Below are 25,266 nucleotides of genomic sequence, written 5' to 3' on the forward strand. Positions count from 1 at the left end.
GCTCGTTTTTGCTACATAAGTCAAAAATGGCGTGCAGCTCAATCCATGTGAAAGTGAGGCGACAATTTTGTGGTTGTCTGCTTACCTGTTGTTGTGAAACACTTTCTTTATTCATTACAAGTTGCGAACTACAGCTTACTTTATCTTCTTTAAAACAGATCACACATGTTCAATATATATTTGCGGCACCTGTTCCACAAAGTACAACTACAGAAAACAGATATTACCATGTAACTCTTCCATAAGGTGATGTCCAACATCTGTAAAGTATTTTATAAAATGCATTTTATAAAAAATAAGAAAAAGATATTATTAGTTTTTTATTGTTATATGCCAAACGTTACACACGAAGTTCCAATTTAAGTGATAAGGATTTCGGTGCAGATGGGACACTAGGAAGCCGTATGTTGTCCTTGGACTGCCTCAAGAACGTCTGGAGATGTTAGTTTCTTTCAGCCATCAAAAGTATTTTAATACGAGGAATTTCGTCACCAGTTGGCTGATACTGGAAGGAACCCTGTAGACAAAAAAAGAGCAATGCTTGCTGTTTAAAGGAAAATAATATCAATACGTTTCTTGTAACGTAACGTTTCTGCGGTATCGGAACGGATTTATTCCACTATCTTACGTGCTGCTAATTTCTTAATCACAGGAAGAAAACAATGTCGGTTAACACTCCTCCACAAGTCTTTTCACGACCATCTTCAGATGAGACATGTAGAAGTTTCACATTTTTTTCGTGATGCAAAGCAGGGCATTTGATATGTGACAGGAACATAGGAAACACTTCAGTTTATTGGCACGAGTGAAAATTATGTGGCAAGTTGTTTCGAAAAACGTATTTCCTTACTTACTGCAGCAGTAAGCAAAAATATTCGTTCTTCGACAAAACTCTCCATATAACTAACACACAAGGCGAATGCCTCATACGAAGATGGGTCTGAAAAGTCTTGAAAATTCTTTTATAGAAAAACACAAAGTGACTGGTCGCAACTATCTGTATTTATATTCAATTAATATAGCCACTTCTGCTAAAGTGTGACTGCCGCAAATTTTTTTTTGAAAGGTTAGTCTTATGCTCTTTTCATTAAATCAATATGTTACACATCGTGCAGTCATTATTTTGCGCGGAATCTGAATCTACATTTACACTCCTCAAACCACTTTAGAGTGAACAGCAGTGGCTTAAGCAAAAGAAACAGAGTAGTCTACTGAGAGTACATGGTATCCAGAGAGAATCAGCAGCCTTTGATGTAATAGTAACTATGTACAATCGCAGTTAGTAAGAACAGTTGGTATAAACTACTGAAAATACCACTGTGTGCGCCGTTGGGGATCGCGGGGTAGATTCTTCGAGAAAACGTTCAGATGAAATCATAACTAGTGTTTCGTATTAATAAGTAATTTGTCAGTCTCTTTAATACAGTAGTTACACAGAGGAGTATAATGGTTATAGCCTAGAACAGCAACGTAGTCATTTTGCAACGTTTCTTCGTTTCCTATTTGAAGCTGCTGTACCTCTTGCATCCGCTCTGCACTGGACTTTATAGACTTTTTGGATTCCTTTCGACGGGAGATACTCTCTGATTTGCTTTTACTACAATTCCGAGCGTATTTACAAGTCATATGAGACAATGTTGGAACACGTGAGGCAGTACTGACCCTACGACTTATCTTACAAAATAGATTAAGAAAAGGCAAACCCACGTATCTAATATTTATATACTTAGAGAAAGCCTTTGACAATGTTCACTGGAATACTCTTTCAAATTCTGAAGGTGGCAGGGGTAAAATACAGGGAGCGAAAGACTATTAACAACTTGTAAAGAAACCAGATGGCAGTTATAAGAGTCGAGGGACATGAAAGAGAAGCAGTGGTTGGGAAGGGAGTGAGACAGGGTTGTAGTCTCTCCCCGATGTTATTCAATCTGTATACTGAGCAAGTAGTAAAGGAAACAAAAGAAAAATTCAGAGTGTGTATTAAAGTCCATGGAGAAGAAATAAAAACTTTGAGGTTCGCCGATGACTTTGTAATTCTGTCAGAGACAGCAAGGGATTTGGAAGAGCAGTTGAACGGAATGGACAATGTCTTGAAAGGAGGATATAAGATGAACTTCAACAAAAGTAAAACGAGGATAATCAAATGTAGTCGAATTAAATCAGGTGATGCTGAGGGATTTAGATTAGGAAATGAGACACTTAAAGTAGTAATGGAGTTTTGCTATTTGGAGAGAAAAATGATGATCGTCGAAGTAGAGAGGATATAACATGTAGACTGGCAATGGCAAGGAAAGCGTTTCTGAAGAAGAGAAATTTGTTAACATCGTGTATAGATTTAAGTGTCAGGAAGTCGTTTCTGAAAGTATTTGTATGGAGTGTAGCCATGAATGGCAGTGAAAGGTGGACGATAAATAGTTTAGACAAGAAGAGAATAGAAGCTTTTGAAATGTGCTGCTACAGAAGAATGCTGAAGATTAGATGGGTAGATCATATAACTAGTGAGGAATTTGTGGCACAACTTAACTAGAAGAAGGGATAGGTTGGTAGGGCATATTTTGAAGCATCAAGGGATCACCAATTTAATATTGGAGGGCAGCGTGGAGGGTAAAATCGTAGAGGGAGACCAAGAGATGAATACACTAAACAGATTCAGAAGGATGTAGGTTGCAGTAGGTACTGGGAGATGAAAAGGCCTGCACAGCATAGAGTAGCATGGAGAGCTGCATCAAACAAGACTCTGGACTGAAGACCACAACAACAACAACATGAGGCGACATCTTTCATAATTTTCTAATTTTCAATTTAATGCCGACCTTCATTTTTTATTCCGCGAGTATTTTTATTGCCTCAAATTTTTGGAAATTTGTGGTCAGTTCCTATGGGACCAAAGTGCTAAGGTCATCGGTCCCTAGGCTTACACACTACTTAATTTAACTTAATCTAATTTAGGCTAAGGACAACACACACACACACACCCATGCCCGAGGGAGGACTCGAACCTCCGACAAGGGTAGCCGCGCGAACCGTGCAAGGCGCCTTAGACCGGATGGCTACCCCTCACATATTGCCTCATTTTGGCTTCAGTTGCGCTCCAGAAGTTCTTCACAGTGAGATCTGAATAAGTATTCCAGCTAAACGCCTTTACATGCTGCACCAGTTTATAGCTTTACACAAAGATAAATGTCTATTTCACGCAGTGCACGCCAACGGCCATCCGTCCGATGGAGCATAAAACCTGATCATCTAAAAAGACTACCTGTCGGCTCTCAGGCCAATTTCGGTACTGGCGACCTAATTCCGTCCTCAGTCGCTAATGAGCAGCAGTCAGCAAGGGTACATGAACCAGGCGCCTGCTGTAGAGGCCGCTGAGGAGACGGTGTTGGTAGCCCCTAGGTTCATCTGGGTGGTCAGTTACAGTCAGTTGCTCAACAGATGCAAGTCTATTTGCCCGTAGACATCTCTGCAGCCGTCGTTCACCACTGTCATCTATAGCCCGTGGTGCACCTCTCTTGCCTTGGGCCCCGGTTTGGATAGAGTTATTTTACCATGCTTGGCACACTTCAAAATATATGTGAAATCCTATGGGACTTAACTGCTGAGGTCATCAGTCCCTAAGCTTACACACTACTTAACCTAAATTACCCTAAGGACAAACACACACACCCATGCCCGAGGGAGGACTCGAACCTCCGCCGGAACCAGCCGCACAGTCCATAGCTGCAGCGCCCTAAACCGCTCTGCTAATCCGGCGCGCTTGGCATACTTCAACCACGGTGGTACTCGAGCGGTGTGTACACTACGGAAAAGCTTCCATTCTTCACCCGAAAGCCACTGATCACACCCTTTGTTGTTGTTGTTGTTGTTGTTGTTGTTGTTGGTGGTGGTGGTGGTGGTGGTGTCTTCAGCCCTGAGACTGGTTTGATGCAGCTCTCCATGCTACTCTATCCTGTGCAAGCTTCTTCATCTCCCAGTACTTACTGCAACCTACATCCTTCTGGATCTACTTAGTGTATTCATCTCTTGGTCTCCCTCTACGATTTCCACCCTCCACGCTGCCATCCAATGCTAAATTGGTGATCCCTTGATGCCTCAGAACATCTCTTACCAACCGGTCCCTTCTTCTTGTCAAGTTGTGCCACAAACTCCTCTTCTCCCCAATTCTATTCAATACCTCCTTATTAGTTAAGTGATCTACCGATCTAATCTTCAGCATTCTTCTGTAGCACCACATTTCGAAAGCTTCTATTCTCTTCTTGTCCAAACTATTTATCGTCCACGTTTCACTTCCATACATGGCTACACTCCATACAAATACTTTCAGAAACGACTTTGTGACACTTAAATCTATACTCGATGTTAACAAATTTCTCTTCTTCAAAAACGCTTTCCTTGCCATTGCTAGTCAACATTTTATATCCTCTCTACTTCGACCATCATCAGTTATTTTGCTCCCCAAATAGCAAAACTCCATTACTACTTTAAGTGTCTCATTTCCTAATCTAATTCCCTCAGCATCACCTGATTTAATTCGACTACATTTGATTATCCTCGTTTTGCTTTTGTTGATGTTCATCTTATGTCCTCCTTTCAAGACATTGTCCATTCCGTTCAACTGCTCTTCCAAATCCCTTGCTGTCTCTGACAGAATTACAATGTCATCGGCGAACCTTAAAGTTTGTATTTCTTCTCCATGGACTTTTATACACACTCTGAATTTTTCTTTTGTTTCCTTTACTACTTGCTCAGTATACAGATTGAATAACATCGGGGACAGGCTACAGCTCTGTCTTACTCCCTTCCCAACTACTGCATCCCTTTCATGCTCTCGACTCTTATAACTGCCATCTGGTTTCTTTACAAGTTGTTAATAGTCTTTCGCTCCCTGTATTTACCCCTGCCACCCCGTCAGATAAATCATTCTCTTTCCGCATTACGACAACTATGGCTCTGTCTTCCTGCCGCCGCCTCATGCTTTATGTACCCTCCTATGCTATTGCTACCACCTGCGGTCTGTGAGGGATTATTGCACGCTGAAGACGAACATAGGCGGTGAACGCATTAATGTTAGTGGTAATGTGAGTGGACCGTGTAGTTTGGAAATCTCTTTATCAATACTCTTTTGATCATGCGAAATTGCTATGTACATCCATCGGTGTAATGGAGCAAAAGTGCCATTGAGCAGGGATCGCTAGGTCTCGAATAGCGAACGGAACAGTGTGCTTTGGGTGGACTCTGACAATAAGCCTTGAGGGGCCACTCCTCTCTTAGACCGTGAGGTCATTGTAACTCAACAGCAGGAAAGATTGGTTTCCGAATTAGCGTATACGATAGCGCTGTCGTTCGAACGCTGCTAGGGGTTGTGATTTCGAGTATGTGTAATGATATCCGGGTTCGAAGATGCTGCCTTTGTGTTCATTATTGTTTTATTTTCCAATACAATTACATTTTAATTTCGTATTTAAGGATGAATAAGAAGTACACTTTTTATGTTCTATTGATCCACTGATCCACAGAACAAAAGCAGTATACTTGTTGTTCAACCTTAAATATGGAATTGTTCTGACAAGAAGTAACGGAAGAACCCACAAATAAAATTTCAGTTTCGTATGGCTTGCTATTTCATTCCCCCTCCTGAATGTAAAACCATAATGAAATTGTGTTTAAGTTTCATTAGGCTTTTTCTTTCAATCGCTTCTCCTGGGTCTAATCCCACAAAGGTTAGCACTCTGGACTTTGAATCCAGCGATCCGAGTTCGAGTCTCGGTGGAACCCGAGGCTGTGTTTTGCGATTGTTTCTAGAAATGTTGCCGAGCTGGAAGTTGAAATTGTATGTGCAGAATTTTAGTTAGGACCATGTAATGCAAATTGTTAATGGCGGTCGACAGGTGAAGATACGCAGTTGAAGTGCGAAATGTTTTTTGAGTTATTTATTAAGCAAATAGTGTAGTTACAGCCAATGAAATTTCACATAATGATAACACGTATACACCAAGATTTCAATGAGAAGTTTGATAAACTATAAAAGCTGTTATCTCTACAGTATTAGAGCACATATCTAACAAAAGAGAAAGGGAACGTTCTAGCTCACCTGTTGTCTAATTGTTATTGCAGGTGTTGGTACAGGAGGCTGACGACCCATCTGGTCCACATTTGCAGGAGTAACACTGATTCGTGAATTCCACGCCTGGTTCGCAGCTAATATCTGCAATACAGTTAAGCTGTAAATCGCAGGTTATGATCAACAGAATAAGGGGGATATTTTGAGAGCAATATTTCTGCAGAAGAAAGTTTTAAAGCAATGGTCAAAGATATACTGAGATTTCTGCTGCTGGACTCATTGTGGCATCATTTTTAAGTTATTTCCGTTTTACATGGAATGCTATAACTGTATCTATTTATAAGATACAGGTTGCTGAATACGTTGATATATTTATGTTTCAAATGATGAATTGAAACGTAGTGCGCGCACACACACACACACACACACACACACACACACACACACACAAACAGAAACTCAAATATACACAAACAAACCCACACGCACACACGCACGCACGCACACACACACACATATATATATATATATATAGCTACGCACTCGCAAACAGCCATGCGCAGATTCAGTGTACACAAAAAGTCATCCATGATGTATGATGAGCTCACAGGTAATTGTTTAGCATGTTTTACCATGAGTGTTGCATTGTTTCTTTGCTTCTGACATGGTGTTCCGCCTTAATAGATATCCTTGGTGTTTCAGTAAGGAAAATGTTTATCACCTTTCTTTATCTTATCAGGCATATAGTAATTTAATCTAAAACCAGCGACATGTGGTACCCCATCTATGTAGCCGTTTTCGGTTACGTACTTCATGGTATTTACTGTACATGTCTTTCCCCTAGAAAGTCAGTTGTTGAGTTACTGTTGCAGTTACCTTTTTCAGTCTCTGAGTGTCACACGCAGGTTACAGATTGCGGAACCTTAGCATAAACTTTGAAAATGTAGTTTGTTTGAAAAGTTCTTGAGAAATTTGTTTCACGGAGATTCCTAGACGTTTAAACTTAGGGCAACAATTTTCGAGTGCAGAAACCCTCGAAGATCAAGTCTCTCTCTTGATCCATCATGGGCAGGGGATACCAGCTGGTCAAGTAATTATGAACGACATTCGCTAACAGTCGTCTAATTGAGATATTATTTTATTTTATTTTGACTACCAGTTTCGGCATTCCACTATGCCATCTTCAGGCCCATGCATAATAATGTGATGTATTTGGATACTCGGAAACACACTCATCAAAACCTACAGCGTGCCTCCCGTTGACCTACAATCATGAAATGTGACAAGAAGTGAGGTTTCGCAGTACAATAAAAGAAAAAATCCGAAACTGTTAATTTGTAATTGATTTGCATGAAACAAAAATATTTCGTTTGTCATTTTTTATCCGAACTCAAACTTGACACAGAAACATTCTCCAAGATCCAGGAATCCCTGGGAGAGATATCTTGCCGACAACAAGCAAAAATCTTAAATATCCTCGATTCTCGGAACGGCTAAACTGTCTATATGCATAATTAAGTTTGTACGGGACGGTCAGTGCGCGATTCTTATTCGCTCTTGGGAAATTTTTTTCATAATTACCAAATATGCAGCAACCAGTCGCAAAATCATGTTTTATTTATTCACTTTTGCAAATCGATTTCAACTGATTAACAGCCATCATCGGTGCTTTCAACCAATATGTGCCCTGAGTATTAATACTCTTAACCCTTTCGTGAGCCATGGGAAACTCGCTCCTAGTCCGGTGGCACAGTTCCCACCTCTGTACGGTGCTACCACCTTGTGTACAGTATAGGGTACTACTTCCAATCGGAAGTTCCCGCCGTTTTTGCTGTACCTTCGCGCAGAGGCAGTGTTTAGCTGAATATTGTTCTGTAGAGGAGCCTTTCAGTCCTGTTTGCATGACATTTTGTGATTTTTTCCTCAAAGTGATAGTATAAGGTAAATACTTTTGATTTGCCCAAATTTATGAAGGAAAACGTAAAATTGGAACGAGGAGAATTCCAGTTTGAAACAAAAGGAGCCATTTGTGCAGTAAAATGGATGGATAACCGTCCAGTCACTCTCCTGTCCTCAATTCATGACTCATGAGAAACAGCCACAGTGAAAAGCAAAAACAAGGATGGTACTAGTACAGAGATTTCTTGTTCTGAAGTTGTGGCAGAATACAACAAAATTATGGGGGGTGTCGATAAGATTGATCAGTTCCGAGAAAGGTATGGTATTGGCATACGTTCTTTAAAATGCTGACACAGAATATTTTATTTCCTGGTGGACGTTGCTGTAGTGAACAGTTTCATCCTGTGGAAAATAAGAAAAAGAGAAAGTGGACAGCAAGATCAGCTCACATACAGGATCCATCTAGCCAGACAATTGATCGCTGGCTTCTCATCCCAAAAAAGGCGTGGACAAAAACCTGACTTTCTGGCAAAAAGGGGTAAAGTACCTGAAGATTTTCGTCATGTGGCTGTAGGGGAGCATCAACCCATTTTAGGAGAAACCTACTGGACGTGCCGTTATTGTAGTACCAAAGCTGCGGAAAAGAGGACGCGCTGTGTTTGTACATATTGTCAAATACCACTTTGCATAGACCCATGTTTCAGAAAATTTCATGCCAAGTAATTGTGAACAATCATTGTAACAAGAGAAGTACATTGGTCAAATAAATGTGACATATATTGAAAAAGTTGTTTCTGTCATTTAACTCCAAGGAAGGGCAGTGGGAAGAATACTTCGCACCCTGTTATGTGACCTCACTTTCACAGTTGGAGCAGATTTGATATTCTGTATGATAAATATACCTATCTGTTAACTACTATCTGCTCTCCATTCATTAAAAAAACTGCTCAATAATTTTGCCCACGAAAGGGTTAAGCAGAGGTCAAACATAAAGTGTCAGTATCACTACTCAGGGGCACCTATTGGTTGAAAGCACCGATGATGGCTGTTAATCAGTTGAAATCGATTTGCAAAAGTGAGTAAATAAAACATGATTTTGCGACTGGTTGCGGTATATTTGGTAATTTTATGGTTTACGGACACTGCACGACTTGGGAACCACGTGGAGCCCACCATTCATAATTTTTTCAAAGCTTTACATTCGAAAGGTTGCACGGTTCCTACACGTTCGAGACAACTGACGCCCGTCGGTTACCTTTTCAATATGAAACAAATTCTTGTGCTGTCTACTATTGTTTTCAGTGTCATTCTCTCTGTTTTAGATTATTTGATTTTTATTATTTTACGTTTAAAAATGTTCTGGGTGTGTAATGGTGATCGTGTACCACAGCGAGTGCAGTGGAATTCGGGAATCTGGAACACTGACCTCTCTTGGCGCGGCACTGCATCCCGGTGCAGATCCACTCGCTGCTGGCGGAGCAGATGCACGCATTGCAGTCCTCGCTCTTTGTCTGGCCAAAGATGCAACCTGCAAGAGGCAAAATGTGAGACTGTCGTGTAACTCAGACTGCAGTTTCTAATGGCAAAGAATAAGGAATGACGCTGGTGTCTGTACCATCTTACTGTCTACTGCAATCTGATGTTGTGTCCTGCTACTTAACATCCAACCTCTCTGGACACTGAGGTCATAAAAAACGACATTTTCACATTCTAATCGCTAATCCTATGAGTGGATTGCAACAATGCTGACTAGAACTACAGAGCTAGGTAGCAACGTAGTTAACACACACGACTCGTATTTACATCTGCGTTTTCCACCCTTCCACTAAATAAATACTGAGAAGGTATCTGTTCTTCCGGACATACCATCGGTGACCCTGCAGCTCGCTAGAGTGAAACGCCTGTAAGCAGCTAAGGGTGTTCATTTCATTGTAATTTCTTCCACTAAATCACTTAAAGCAAATTCAGGGATGGTTCCTTAGAAAGAACACGACCGATTTCTTTTTCAATCCTTTCCCAATCGGAGTTGGTACTCCGTCACTACGTCACTAATAACCCCAACGTCGATGGGACTATTAAACCCTAACCTTCTTACCCCACTCTTTTTTTTTGGGGGGGGGGGGGACGACGACATACGTCTTCCTATGGGTTTGATGTGCGGCACCGTTCGAATTACTCTTCTGTGTCAACCTCTTCATCTCAGAGTAGCACTTGCAACCTACGTCCTCAATTATTTGCTGGGTACTTTCCAGTCTCTGTTTTCCTTTACAGTTTTTACCTTCTAGTATAACGGAAGCTATTCTGAAATGTCTTAACAGATGTCCTGCCTTCTTGTCTCTCCTTCTGGTCAATTTTTTTCCATATATGCCTTTCCTCGTCGCTTCTCCGGAGAACCTCCTCGTTCCTTACCTCATCAGTCCGACTAATTTTCGACATTATTCTCTAGCATCAGATCTCAAGTGCTTCGATCTCCTTCTTTCCTGGTTTTCCCACAGTCTATGTTTCACTGTCATACAATGCTGTGCACCAAACCTGTGTTCTCAGAAAGCTCTTTCTCAAATTAAGGCCTGTGTTTGAAACTAGTAGACTTCTGAAACTTACTGGCAGATTAAAACTGTGTGCCGGTCCGAGACTCGAAGTCGGGGCACATTCTGGAAACATCCCCCAGTATGTGGCTAAGCCATGTATCCGCAATATCCTTTCTTTCAGGAGTGCTAGTTCTGCAGGGTTCGCAGGAGAGCTTCTGTAAGGTTTGAAAGGTAGGAGACGAGATACTGGCAGAAGTAAAGCTGTGAGGACGGGGCGTGAGTCGTGCTTGGATACCTCAGTTGCTAGAGCACTTGCCCGCGAAAGGCAAAGGTCCCGAGTTCGAGCCTCGGTCCGGCACACAGTTTTAAGCTGCCAGGAAGTTACATATCAGTGCACACTCCGCTTCAGAGTGAAAAACTGATTCTAGTAGGCTTCTCTCGGCCCTCTTCACTAGAATTATATAAATATGTCTGTCTGGTAAAATGTGAGCTACACATTGTGTTATCTGAAGGAGCTACTCTGATTTTCCGGGCTAGGTGAAAGCTACAACTCATACCGAAAGTAGCTTTCCTCTCTGCCGTTTTGCCTTTCTCGGATGGAAACACACTACCTGGTGAAAAGTACCGAGATATCTCCATGTAATGCGGAAGTGACCACAACATGTCACTAGAGGCGAACACGCCATTATGAGAAGAAGCGGGGAGTATAGTGTTTTCAGCGGAGAAGCACTAATAGCAGGGTGAGTCTGTCAGCAGAAATCAGTCGTTTGGAGCGTGGATTAACTCACTGGATGTCACATGAGTAACAAATCCGATCTGTGACACACGAACCGTTCTAAAGCTTCAAGAATTGGTGACGTGACTGTGAAGTGGAAACACGAAGGAACAATCAAAACTAAGCCAAGTCAAGGTGGACCTCATCTACTAACGGGCAGGTACTGTTGAGCACAACGGAGCGCCGTTGTAAGAAATCGCATGAAAGCACTGTCGTTTCCAAAATTCACCAACACTCCACCTAGTACAATACATCGGTGTAGGGAGTTAAAAACAACGGGGGTACATTGGGCGAGCAGCTGTATATTTCTCTAATCAGTGCTTCGCGTCATAAAGGCAAAGGGTTGATGCAGCCCTATTAATCTCAACTAATACGTGAAACGAGACGCGACAACTGGTCGAAGTAGCGGCATGTATGCTGTTTCTTTCACAGATGGACTTCCTTAGAATCCTTCCAACATATCTAATTCTTCCATCCACCTCCACTACTACATAACCTGCGTTTTAGGCTCCAGTTCACTTTCGTATAACACTTCACTTATACGTTAGTACGTTCTCAAACAGGGCCCCTCTTATTTTATGTGCGTAATTTAACCACTTTCTGTGTTGGTATAAATTCGTACCTTAACTAGAGAGAAACGCTATCGAAAAACAAGCCCTCAGCTAAACCAGTGTCAACAAAGTTTCCGCAGAGATTTTATGAAACTCAGCTCGTTCTATTTTCTGATCACTGTCTTGTTCCTGTTCGGGAAGGCACTTAAGAAAGTTCCACATTGCCTTTTAGCGAAAAATGTACAAGCGTCGAACCAGATTTATGACGGGCTTCAGGAATTCCTTGCAGACAGAACTCAACACGTTGCTCTTAACGGAACAAAATCGACAAATGTAAAGGTAAGTACTTCAGGGGTGTGTGAAGGGACCGTTTCTGTTCAACACAGGGAGTCTCAGAATTACACCGACCAACTTCAGGAGGATGTGGAAGATGCCTTGAAGCAGAAAGTGAGATAGGAACCCGTCTCCAGAAACATCATACAGTCATCCAACGACGCTACACAGCGTCGAAGTGGCAGGTGGGCTTCCAGTCATCCCCTCCCCCCCCCCCCCCCCCCCCCGACCACCACCATCACCACTGCAGCAGACGCTACACTACACGAAGGGACGAGAGGCAGATCATCGAGACTTGTAATTTTCTTTGATACCCACTAATTGCTACTATTACCAGTGAAGCAGATGGCGATTGCTCGTACATACAAGGGCCGTGTCTCCTCTAAATGCGATCACCCTGTATATAGATGATCTAGTGGACAACGTCGCAAGCACCAGTGAGACCTGCTGAGAACTGATAACTGTTGCAAGGAGTGACAGCGGATCATGAACTTAAAGAAATTTAACATTATTTTATTTTAGGCCATTAGTCTTCCTACCGGTTTCATGAGGCTGGCCACGAATTACTCGTCTGTGCCAACCTCTTTTATCTTAAAGTAGCAATTGCAACCTCCGTCCTCAATTATTTGCTGGATGTATTCCAATCTCTGTCTTCCTCTACAGTTTTACCCTTTACAATTCCCTCTGGTACCATGGAAGTTATCCCCTGATGTCTTAACAGATGTCCTGTCACCCTGTCCCGTTCTCCTTGCCAGTGTTTTCCACCTATTCCTTCCCTCGTCGATTCTGCGGAGAACCTCCTCATTCCTTATCTTATTAGCCCACCCCATTTTTCAACATTCGCCTGTAGGCTTAGATGCTCTTCTGTTCCGGTTTTGCCGCAGTCCTTCTTTCACTACCATACAATGCTGTGTTCCAAACGTACGTACTCAGAGATTCCTTTTTCGGATTAAGGCCTACATTTGATACTAGCAGACCTCTCTTGGCCAGGAATGCCCTTTTTGCCAGTGCTAATCTGCTTCTGTTGCCCTCCTTGCTCCGTCCGTCGTTGGTTGTTTTGCTGCCTAGGCAGCAGAATTCCTTAACTTCATCTACTTTGTGACAATTAGTCCTGGAGTTCAGTTTCTCACTGTTCTCATTCCTGCTACTTCTCATAACTTTCGTCTTTCTTCAGTTTACTCTCAATCGATATTCTGTAGATATTAGGCTGTTCATTCCATTCAGCAGATTATGTAATTCCTCTTTACTTTTACTCAGGGTAGCAGTGTCATCAGCGAGTCTTATCATGTAACAAATCCTCCATTTTCTTTTGCATTCTTCTGCATATTATCCTTGCCAGCAACTTGAATCTACGAGCTGTTACGCTTATTGTTTGATAATCCTTTTACTTGTCGGATCTTGCAATCTTCGAAATTGCGTGGATGATGTATTTAAAGTCTGATGGTACATCGCCACTCTCATACGTTCAACAAGTCAGCGTGAACAGACAATTTTTGCCAGTGCCCCCGACGATTTTAGAAATTCCGATAGAATATTATTTGTCCTCTATATTATTTGATCTTAAGTCTTTCAAAACCTCAGAATTCTGATTTTAACGCTGGATGCCCTAACTCTTCCTAACAGTCTCTTTTTCTTCTTCTGTCACAACATTCAAGTCTTCTTTCTTGTAGAGACCTTCAGACCTTTCCACCAATCCGCTCTCTCCTCTGCATTTTACAGTAGAATTCTCCTTGCACTCTTAATGTTACAGCCCTTCACCAAAGGTTGATTCGACTTTTCTATATGCTGTTTCCATCCATCCGCCGATCATTGCTCTTTCTATTTCTTCACATTTTTCAAGAATGCTTTTATTTTGTTCCTAGGTGATTAGTATTTATGTATTCCTGAATCTCCCTGACCGTGTTTGTAATTCCTTCTTTCGTCGAATAGCTGAAGTATTTCATTTGTTATCCATGATTTCTTTCCACTTTCCTTCCCTGAACCTACGGTTTTCTTTCCAACTACTGTGATTGCCATTTTTAGAGATGTCCATTCCTTTTCAACTGAACTGCGTTCTGAGCTAGTCACTATCGCATTATGTATAGCCTCAGCGAACTTCAAGCGCGTCTCTTTGTTCCCTAGTACGTCTGTATCCCATTTCTTTGCTCCCTGATTCTTCGTGACTAGACTCTTTGACATAACCCACTCTATGTCTGCCTTCTCTGGCTCCCACTACTAGGGCTATATCCTCTCGTAACCGTTTCTTCAGTTTGCCCCTCCTCCTCTATAATCGCGTTCCAATCCGCCATGAGTCATAGATTTTTATATCCCTTTACGCACTGAATTATCTTCATATAAGTTTTCTATCTCTTGATCCTTTGCTAGCGACGACCGCAAATATACCTGAACTATTTCTCTCGGATTTGGTTTGTTGTCTATTCCGACGAGGACGATCCTATAAGGTATGGGGAATCAGTAGGCTAACAAATCCACTGTTTTACGATTGCGATATTTGTGGAAAATTACTGTGAAACTTTAAGAGACCTAGCAGTAAGCATCTGTGGGACCTAGTGTGGAATGAACACAGATGGTTCAAATGCCTCTGAGCACTATGGGACTTAACTGCTGCGGTCATCAGTTCCCTAGACCTTAGAAATACTTAAACCTAACTAACCTACGGACATAACACACATAGATGCCCGAGGCAGGATTCAAACCTGCCACCGAAGTGGTCGCGCTGTTCCAGACTGTAGAGCCTAGAACCGCTCGGCCACTCCGGCCGCCCATGAATAGCAGATGCCGGTTCAAGATACAAAGAAAGAAATGTGATCCATTCGCCAAGTGGCTTACAATATGCTTGTTGGTCCGATTATTATCATTTACCGGTTTCGAACCCTTACCAAGTAGAATTAAGAGAAAATGTAGAAAAGATCCAACAAAGAGCAGCGCGTTTCGTTATGGAATCGTTTGATCGACTGAAGAGTCTTACGGACACGCTCAACAATCGCCTGTGGCAGATACTACAACAAAGGCTGGGTGTATTACGCAGAAGATCGCTACTGAAATTTCGAGAGCGTACTGTAAGGTAGTAAATTATTACGAGTCGTCATCTTACATTGAAAGCGTAGCTTGCCGTGGAGCCGAGAGGAAAGCAGATTTTGGTTCTCACGCTCGCAAAGCTGACGATGGCTAGTGGGCCGCGCGAGCTGTGTATTTGACTAATGCCGCGCCAAATACGTTACACACTCTCTCTATAAATCTGAGGGAGTACTACTAAATATTAATCAATCTTTTTCATATCTAGTGTACCAAATTCTACGGATAACAAAAACATACTGCTAAAATTTCAAACCAATATCTTCAATACTTTCGGAGATATACATTTTTACCTAGAACACATAATAACCGTGATGGCATTGTGAAACTTGAGTTAGGAACTGTAATGTCTTCATATATAGTGTCAATTGAAACTACAACCGAGAGAATAGGTTCTTACAATCAAATTTTCTGCAATTTTCTTTAGTTTCATTACCACAGATTTCTGGCGTAATTAAAACTAGTTTAGGAAATCATTATTTCATCGTGTTTCGGGCGTGTGTGTGTGTGTGTGTGTGTGTGTGTGTGTGTGTGTGTGTGTGTGTGTGTCTGTGTTTTGGAGAGACAGAGAGCGAATGGAGGACGTACGTAAAGTGAGAGTGTGACATTATATTAAAACTATGTAAATGTAAGCGTGAGAAAGTCGTTGTGTAATAGGGGAAATTACGATGTATGTCCAAGTGAGCTTAATTTCCTTAAAGGCAGCCAGAAGGGGTGCTGAGTATAAAATTTATTAGTTATTTATTTTGTGGAAAGGGATCGTATTTTGTTTTCATCGAATTTTATTTAGTTTCGTAATTACGAAATTTCTAGCATAATTACTTGTGGTAAACTGATTGGCTGTCATTAGATATACCGCGGCTATAGACGTGCCGGAGATGATCTGATTGGCTGATTAACATGCAAGCCAATAGGAATTCAGCTTCCCGAGCGTCGGAGTAGGGCTGGGTGCTTCAGATCTATGAGTCGAGATAGTGGCTCGGAATCTCTCTTCCGGAAAACATCTATGTAAAATGCGCTGATCAAATTTGTACCAACATGACGAAATTAGCGTTTGATCGGTTCTCGTATGGTTGACAAAAAGTGACTACAGTGTTGAATATTTTATGAAATTATGAACTTTGTGAGTGGCGGTGAGCACTTATTTACAAGAAGCCTGCTGAATGACTGAATGTGTTAACTCGCAAATAGTCGTGGGTCAGTGACTGTGTAGGTCTTTCAATGTATCGGGTCGGAATAAATGTCTTCTGGCTGCTTTTAGTTGTGCACGTGTTGCAGAGACAGTCAGTAACATTGGAAAATTGACGTCGGGATATAAATACTGACTTGGTAGTCGTTTTCCTTGTTTTAAAGACAGTAAACAAATGGTTCAAATGGCTCTGAGCACTATGGGACTCAACTGCTGTGGTCATCAGTCCCCTAGAACTTAGAACTACTTAAACCTAAGGACATCACACACAGCCATGCCCGAGGCAGGATTCGAACCTGCGACCGTAGCAGTCTCACGGTTCCGGACTGCGCGCCTAGAACCGCGAGACCACCGCGGCCGGCCGACAGTAAACAAACTGAAAGGAAATTTATGACATATTTTTTTCAAACTACTAATGCAAGAATCACGAACGCTCGATAATTTAACTAACTTTGAGCTCCTGCCCATGGGCTGGAGCTATGTGGCCTTTGCGTGGTAGGTATTTAGTCGAGTTTTCGTCAAAGCTGGTTTTGTCGGCTAAACCAGTGTCTACCATAGCAGAGTGAAGGGGCCGACAACCTCGAGCCTGCCCAGGTAGGTGGACAGATTGTTTCATGGATGGTGAGAGACCGACCCCTTCTGCCGCAGTACGTTCGAAGAAAAATTGCGTCCATATTACTTGCTCCTACGCCTCGTGAAGTGATAACGATTAGAAAATCAGACAAGTAGAGTTCATACGAAGATTTCGACAGCCGTTTTGCCCAGGCACTAATCCCGAAGGGATAAGGGGTGATGATGATGTTTGGTTTGTGGGGTTCTCAACTGCGCGGTCATCAGCGACCGTACAAAGTCCGAATTGTTACACAGTCTAATTTTTTCACAGTCCAATCTAGCCATTGTCACGAACGATGATCATGAAGATGAAATGATGAGGACAACACAAACACCCAGTCCTCGAGCACAGAAAATCCCGAACCCGGCGGGGAATCGAACCCGGCACCACGCTATCCACTAGACCACGGGCTGCGGACGAAGCGATAAGGGAGAACATGATACGTGGTTACAGAGATGCTCTCCGTTACCAACGGAGTGCGGAGTGCAGATGTACATCTGGATAATTTTGCCGCCTTATTAGCTAGTATAACTATATAATTATGTTAGAAGAAAGCAGTATTGGTTAAAAACAATCTTGGTTGCAATTTTAGTCTTTTATTTTTCAACGACGCGTTTCGCCTTATTTAGGCATCTTCAGCTTATCTTTTCTAGATGGACGTGAGAGGCACCAAGATCTGCATAACGCATTCCCGTTCACAGGAGCAAGTAACAGAGTAAGATGGGGGCATGCTTACTACCTTAGCCCCCATCTTATTCTGTTACTCGCTACTGTGAACGGGAACGCGTTATGCAGATCTTGATGCCTCTCGCGCCCATCTATAAAAGATAACCTGAAGATGCCTAAATAAGGCGAAACGCGTCGTTGGAAAATAAAAAGTAAAATTTGCCACAAAGAATGTTTTTAACCAATACTGTTAAGCACTGGTTTGCTGTATGCCACATATGGATTGGAAGAATTTCTTAGGAGAAAGCAGTACTGAGAAAAAGGACCTGAGATGGACAGACCGCTAGGCAGATCCTCTACGGGGATCATGACGAGTGCCGGACTCACCCTGGTTAGCCTGCGCCAGTGCGACGAGCAGCAGGAACACCGCGCAGAAGGAGAGTGCGAGCTTCATGGTGACTGGCGCTGCTGCTGCTTCTGGGCTGTCCTGCTGATGCTGACCTCTGTGCTGACCTCTGGAGGCGTCTGCCACGGCCACCGCCACTTGGTCCTATATACTGGCCCGACGCCCCTCCACTGCGTCCAGTTTATGGCACTTCTCGCAAGTTCTGCTATTCCAGCCAGAAGATGCAGCACTGTGTAGCAAAGTAATCTCCGACTAAATGTCTTTACCGCTCTTGGGCTCATCTTTACATCCTTGGCCGCGTAATGTAAGAAGTTTAATGTCAGGTGCCGCAGTTACGGTCGCAGGCGACGTGACAGAGGATGAGGAAGTGGCATGTGCCTGCCATGTACGGCGGACAACGATTTTAAGAGATACAAAAGTTCTTTGTGAGTGTGCAGGTGGAACGTGGAAGTTGCAACAAGGACGGTATAAGGATTGGCCGTTAACCACATGAGACAAGGCGATTCCAGCTTGCTTTAATAAGTGAACGATATAGTGGCCCTTGACAGTAGAGCGATTGAAACGTCGATTGTGATAGCAGACACTGAAGAGGAATATGACGCAGCTTAACAACCTAGTAAATTTTTGCCTTCTGTCTGTTTATTCCTTCCGATTAAGCTCTACACATTGAGAATGCAATTATGGTGTGGCATTAACTGTCAGAAGAAACCTATCTGGGGTTGGTTGGCTTCGTGGTGCCACTCTTTCTATTTCACGCCGCGTCGGCGAATGGCGTGTTTTCATTGAGGTGAAATTATTAGACTAACACAAACACCCAGGGCCCGAGTGAAGAAAATCTTCGACCCACTCGGGGTCGAACCCCGGACGCCGCGATGTAGAGACTGCTGGGCTAAAAACTAGATCACGACCTACGAAAGAATACACTTACTCAACTGCACTTATTGCTCCCTTTTCTGTGTAGACCATTATCTTCATTACTGACCCTGTTCTTGCTGTGTGGACACAATAGAGGGTGTGCCAGAAGGAATGGTCAAAAAGCATGGATACAACAGGCACTCTCATTTCAAACAAAAAATTTCATACAAACATATACTCTATTCTGTATGGTTTACCACACAGAACACTTTTGATTCACATTTGTTTTTCGAGTAATGGCATGAACGTTTCTATGTTACAAACTCGATCCCTCTGCCGTTTTATAATAGCCCAACCTACCTCGTTCCTTTCATCCTTTTCTTGTTCTCGATGTCTTCCTACCATAGGAATAGGAGTGAAACCCTGTGGGACTCACTTTGTGATTTTTTTTCTACCAAGTCAATAAAATTTCATACCTTTCACTTTAAAAGGCAGGATTGTCATATGCTGTCTATGGCACTACCACCCCAAAGAGACATACACTGCGGAAAGAAAAGTAATGCCCCTGTAATTAAAGATATCTAGATTTTGATCCGATTACGGCACGCGCCACCCGGGATATGGTAGATGCAGTGCTACTGGTTCCAACGCCGTCGCCGGCCGGAGTGGCCGAGAGGTTCTAGGCGATACAGTCCGGTACCGCGCGACCGCTACCGTCGCAGGTTTGAATCCTGCCTCGAGCATGGATATGTGTGATGTCCATATCTAAGTTAGGTTTAAGTAGTTCTAAGTTCTAGGGGACTGATTACCATAGCAGTTAAGTCCCATAGTGCTCAGACCCATTTGAACCAACGTCGTCCGCCAACAGACAGCATTGTGACACAGATAGTAGAGCGCCATCTGTGTCTACCGTTTAACAGGGAATGCTCACCTCCAGAAGGCTCAGTGTGGTGCCAACGTGTGAAACAAGCAGTTACACATGTCACGAAAGAACAGAATTAAACTGATCATATATTTTAACTTTTTAAAGACCTAGATAAAAAAATTTCTTTTACTATTCAACTCGAAAACGAAAACCGCCAATTACATTATTTAGACTTGACGCTTACAATACAAGACAATAACATCACTTTCAATATTTTCGAAAAGAAGCGTATACTTGTAAGGTATCAGGTAAATAAACACCTTCCATGAAAGCCCTGACATAATAAGCAAATCTACTAGTATTGGTTTTCCTTTCCCTGTTGCTTCATAACCTGGGTTGTGAGTAACTAAATCCACTTTCCCTTCTTCCCTTTCTTTCCCCTCTCTCCTCCCTGATGAAGGAACATTTATTCCGAAAGCTAGGAACTTAAATTTTCGGTTGTTTTTTTTGTGTTTCTATCGGCTGTACTGAGCTGAGGTAAGTACTGGCCAGCCCCTCTATCACTTTGTTTGTAATTGTTTCACATCTTTATATGAGATTTTCCATTAATTAGTTAAATCTACTAGTATGTCACATAGCTTCGAATAAATCGTGACATTAAATTAACCAAAGTAATACAAGTAACGAGTGAGCAAATGGAATGCCACAGACTAACACAAGAATGCCTAAATGCATGTCGTACCTTCCCACCGTGAGGCAGACGCAGTTCCGAGGGGAGAAACGAGGACAGAAGCCGAGAGCAGAACAGTGTTAAGCTAGAAGGCCCTATGATAACGGAGGGACTGGACACCCACGTATGCAGCCTACCGCTATGTCTACAACCCGCACGTTTTAGCGTGGGGCTTTTTCGCGTCTCTGTTACGTCAAGGACCACCCCCCAGCCAATGTTAAAAGCTAGAGCCCTCCAGAAAAACAGTATAGATCTTACGATAACACAAAAAGGGCCACCACCACCCGTACGTTTTAGCGTGAGACTTTTTCGCGTCTCAGGTACGTCAAGGACCACCCCCCAGCCCATGTTAAAAGATAGAGCCCTCCAGATGAACAGTATAGATCTTACGATAACGCTAAAAGGATCACACCAGCTGCAGGTTTTAGCGTGAGACTTTTTAGCGTCTCTGTTACGTTGCAAACTTTAAAAAGATTGCCCCACCACGAAAAGTATAACGTTTCTCATTGGATAGACAGAATTTTTGTAGGCGGAGCTTAAGGTTAACATTGAGATCCTGATTGGTCAGATGAAAACACAGCCAGATAGTTTTTTTAAACCAACTTCGGTAAATTGTAGTAAGGAGAAGTTATGGGAGAGTTAGTTCCGAGACGGCGAGCTGGATGGCTGGTGCGCCGGCCGCTGTCGCCCTGACGCTGCCTAAACACCGACAAGGTAATGAACGCATGCGATGCCGCATTTTTGAGCGCATAAGGCTTCACTCAGAACTGCAGAAGTCTCATCTGTTACACCCCATTTTTGCGTAATACTAGTGTCGATCGTTAATTAAAACTCATGGTGTTCACATTTGCCACTTGAAGAACAGGTCTGAAACGCGATGATTTTTCTTTTATATAGTTATTGAGAAGCCACATCAGCCACTGTAATTTACGACAAGTTAAATAAGTAATTAAAGATAATTGAGGGTCACTGTACACTATTTCGATAGTTTTCTCTTTTGTGAAACTTAACTTAAACCTAGATTATAGATGTGATATGGCATAGGTCATCCTTTGATCGATTGTAGAACTTGTAAACCCATTCAGGGAATATTCGTTCACATTTTTGTTGAACGCAGTTGGTTTTTACCATCCTGTATTAAAACATTTCCTTTTATCAATAGTGCAATTTATAAATGATGTTTTGTGAGTAGAATAAAATTTCCAATGGTAAACTTAACTGCTTTTTCGACGTTATTTTAGCAGGTAACTAAAAATAGGAAAGCCTTGAACCCTTTCCACTATATTTAGTTAGTATTAAGATTCTTTTACAGGGAGTGCAGTGGAGCTGATGCTGAAATCATGTAGTATTTGGTTATATCATCGCTAGTCTCACTGAACTCTTTTGAATTCTACATGCCATGTGTTGTCGGGCGTCTCCTTACCAGCAACAGGTCCCAGGTTCAAACTAGTCAATTCCCTAAAAAACACGCTCAGAGCGTCGTTGCGCGAAAGTGGTAGGGAGACACGATATAGAACAAACAGACACCACCATGAATGTTTAGATACTGACAAAATCGTGCCTGCTTCCTCTTTTCATCCATAGTCTCAAAAAATGGCCTTTTTTCACTCTATACCGCTTTCAACAGAAAAGTTTAATGAGGAGATTAATTTACTTAAAACCATAGCAGTCAATAATGTATATGCGCCTAACATAGTGGACGATATCCTAAAAAAGAAAACTGCGAGAACTACTACACTCAACACCTCATGCACTGAAATTAACCCAAAACAACCTTTCTATTCCTTTCATAGGACCCAATTCCCATTAGATTCAGCGCATGCTTCGCAACAAATACAACTGCAATGTTGCGTTCTCTACTAATAATAATCTGAAGAGGAACTTCATAATTTGAAATCCATTCGCTCCCCTACAGAAAGTTCAGGCGTTTGTAAGATCATCTGCGATACCTGCTCCACCTATTATACAGGGCAAACTGAACGTGCTTTCACCATCAGACACAAAGAACATCTTTTGAGAAAGAACGGCACCAGTCCCCTAAATTCATCCTTTGCCGATCATCTCTTAATTGCTGGACACGTGCCTAAAGCCATAGGCGATAACAATATTCTGCATACCGAAAAGAAGGGGCGTAGGTTAGATGTTTTAGAGGAATTGGAGATTTTCAAACATCTCTTTCTTCATGATGACTTCATTCTCAACGAACAGCTGCAGCTCCGAAATAAAAACTTTTTCGACTGTATAGAGCCAATGCTTGATCTTTGATTCAGATTTCCTCATGATGTTTACCGAAATGTTGTTTTCCTGTCACATCTTTGCAGTTTTCTTGTATGCCATAACAGACGTTTTTTTACGTTACAAAATGTATCTCTGTTTAAAGCAGATAAATATGTAACTTCATCCTATTATTATTAATGCTTACGTTATGCCTGAATCAGCTGCATCACAATTTCATGTGTCTCATTTTGAATGTACAGCACCCTAGTTGTTTCTGCGGCTACTAGAAGGCGCTCGTGGCAACACCATGTTTACTTGCGCACACTTTCTAACGTGGGCACCTCAGTCTTGTTGCAACCCTTGTTCATTCAAGTAGGAGCAGCCCTTAGCGGCTCGCCATCTTATTTACAACTATTCATGACGTCGCCTTTCCGGCTTAGATCTTTTTTAAAATGTGATTTGTAAGTACTGCATCTCTTTCCAGTCAGTACATACTTTAATTTTATTAATGTATTAAATACCTAATATGTTTTAGAACAGTTAGTCTAATTCTGGCCAGTTTTGACTTAATATTTATGACCGAGGGCTTATTTGTTCCAATATTACACATCTGCTTCCTACTGACAACTGAACAAGTCTGAAACAGGTGAAACTGTGACCTTCCGAGTAGCGGGATGGTCCTTTCGGAGAACTCCCACACGAGTTGGACGTGCTGCGTGAGTTGTGTAACGATGCTGGAATCAGTCATCAGTTGGACACTGTCACAGCCATAGACGAGGTTCTGGATGACCACGCAGCACAGACGCCCGCTAGGATCGTCCTATTGTAAGGGCAGCAGTGGCAGATCGTACAGCTGCCACGGCTCAGATAAGAAGGCCTGTGAGCCCGAAGTGTCAACACGAACTGCTGCGAGTAGCGCATTAGCACTGGGACCATGAGCACACACACCTCTTGCCCGTCTTCCACGGAGGCCACAGCATCGACGAACACTCCTCGAACTGCGCCGTCACAGGATCACTTTGTAAGGTGTCAGGCAAATCTAACACCTTCCATGAAAACCCTGGCATGATAGCAAATCCGGCAGTATGTCACATAGCTCCGAATAAATCGTGACATTAAATTAACCAAAGTAATACGATCAACGAGTGAGCAAATGGAATACCACAGACTAACACAAGAACGCCTAAATGCATGTCATACCTTCCCACCGTGAAACAGACGCAGTTCCGAGGGGAGAAACGAGAACAGAAGCCGAGAGCAGAGTAGTGTTAGCTAGAAGGTCCTACGATAAGGGAAACCCACATTGCCAGCCGACCGCCAAGGCCACCCCACCCATGTTAAAAGATAGAGCCCTCCAGAAGAACAGTACAGATCTTACGATAACACTAAAAGGGCCACACCAGCTGCAAGTTTTAGCGTGAGACTATACGCGTCTCTGTTACGTTGCAAACATTAAAAACATTGCCCCACCACGAAAAGTATAACGTTTCTCATTGGATAGACAGAATTTTTGTAAGTGGAGCTTCAGGTTAACATTGAGACCCTGATTGGTCAGTTGAAAACACAGCCAGATACCTTTTTCTTAAACTAACTTCGGTAAATTGTAGTAAAGAGAAATTCGTGAAAGTTGCTTCCGAGACGACGACGTGTGTGAAGCTCCGCCGCCCGCCGCTCTCTGACGCTGACTAACCACCGACAAGGTAATGAACGCACGCGATGCCGCATAAGAGTGCATAAGGCTTCACTCAGAACTGCTGAAGTCTCATCCGTTACATCCCCTTTTTACGTAATACTAGTGTCGATCGTTAATTAAACTTCGTGGTATTCACATTTGCTACTTGAAGTTAAAATCAGAAACGCGATGATTTTTCTGTTATATAATTATTGAGAAGCCACATCAGCCACTGTAATTTACGACAAGTTAAATAAGTAATTAAAGATAACTGAGGGCCACTGTAGACCATTTTCCTCTTTTATGAAGCTTAACTTAAACCTAGATTATAGATGTGATATGGCATAGGTCATCCTTCGATCCATTATACAACTTGGAAACCCATTCAGGGAATATTCGTTCACATTTTTGTTGAACACAGTTAGTTTTTATCATCCTGTATTAAAATATTTCCTTTTATCAATAGCGCAATTTATAAACAATGTTTTGTGAGTAGAATAAAAATTCCAATGGTAAACTTAACTGCTTTTTGGACGTTATTTTACCAGATAACTAAAAATAGGAAAGCCTTGAACCCCTTCCACTAAATTTACTGTGAGTGCAGTGGAGCTGCAACAGGTCCCAGGTTCAAACTAGTCAATTCCCTAAAAAACAGGCAAAGAGCGTTGTTGCGCGAAAGTGGTAGGGAGACACGACTCAGAACAGACAGACATCACGCAGAATGTTAGAACTTGGAAGACTCGCCGCGATCGTCAGCGATTAAAGCACGCAAGTGATAGTCGTTCGCGTGTACGCTTAGATCCGATGAGCACAGTCTCGTAGACTGCAATCGTC

General features: G+C 42.4%; 1 protein-coding gene across 1 annotated transcript; it reads right to left on the reverse strand.

Moving 5' to 3' along the window:
• Positions 1–307: 307 nt before the first annotated feature.
• LOC126284604 (serine protease inhibitor I/II-like) lies at positions 308–18,234 on the reverse strand. The gene is made up of 4 exons (XM_049983651.1): positions 18,075–18,234; positions 9,384–9,485; positions 6,089–6,202; positions 308–517 (listed from the first exon to the last, which is right to left on the reverse strand). Exons 1-3 carry the CDS (start codon positions 18,139–18,141, stop codon positions 6,096–6,098), a joined length of 276 nt encoding a protein of 91 aa, XP_049839608.1. The 5' UTR covers positions 18,142–18,234; the 3' UTR covers positions 308–517; positions 6,089–6,095.
• Positions 18,235–25,266: the final 7,032 nt, after the last annotated feature.

The sequence above is a fragment of the Schistocerca gregaria genome, chromosome 8, assembly GCF_023897955.1.
Source record: "Schistocerca gregaria isolate iqSchGreg1 chromosome 8, iqSchGreg1.2, whole genome shotgun sequence".
In the NCBI taxonomy this organism is placed as follows: Eukaryota; Metazoa; Arthropoda; class Insecta; order Orthoptera; family Acrididae; genus Schistocerca; species Schistocerca gregaria.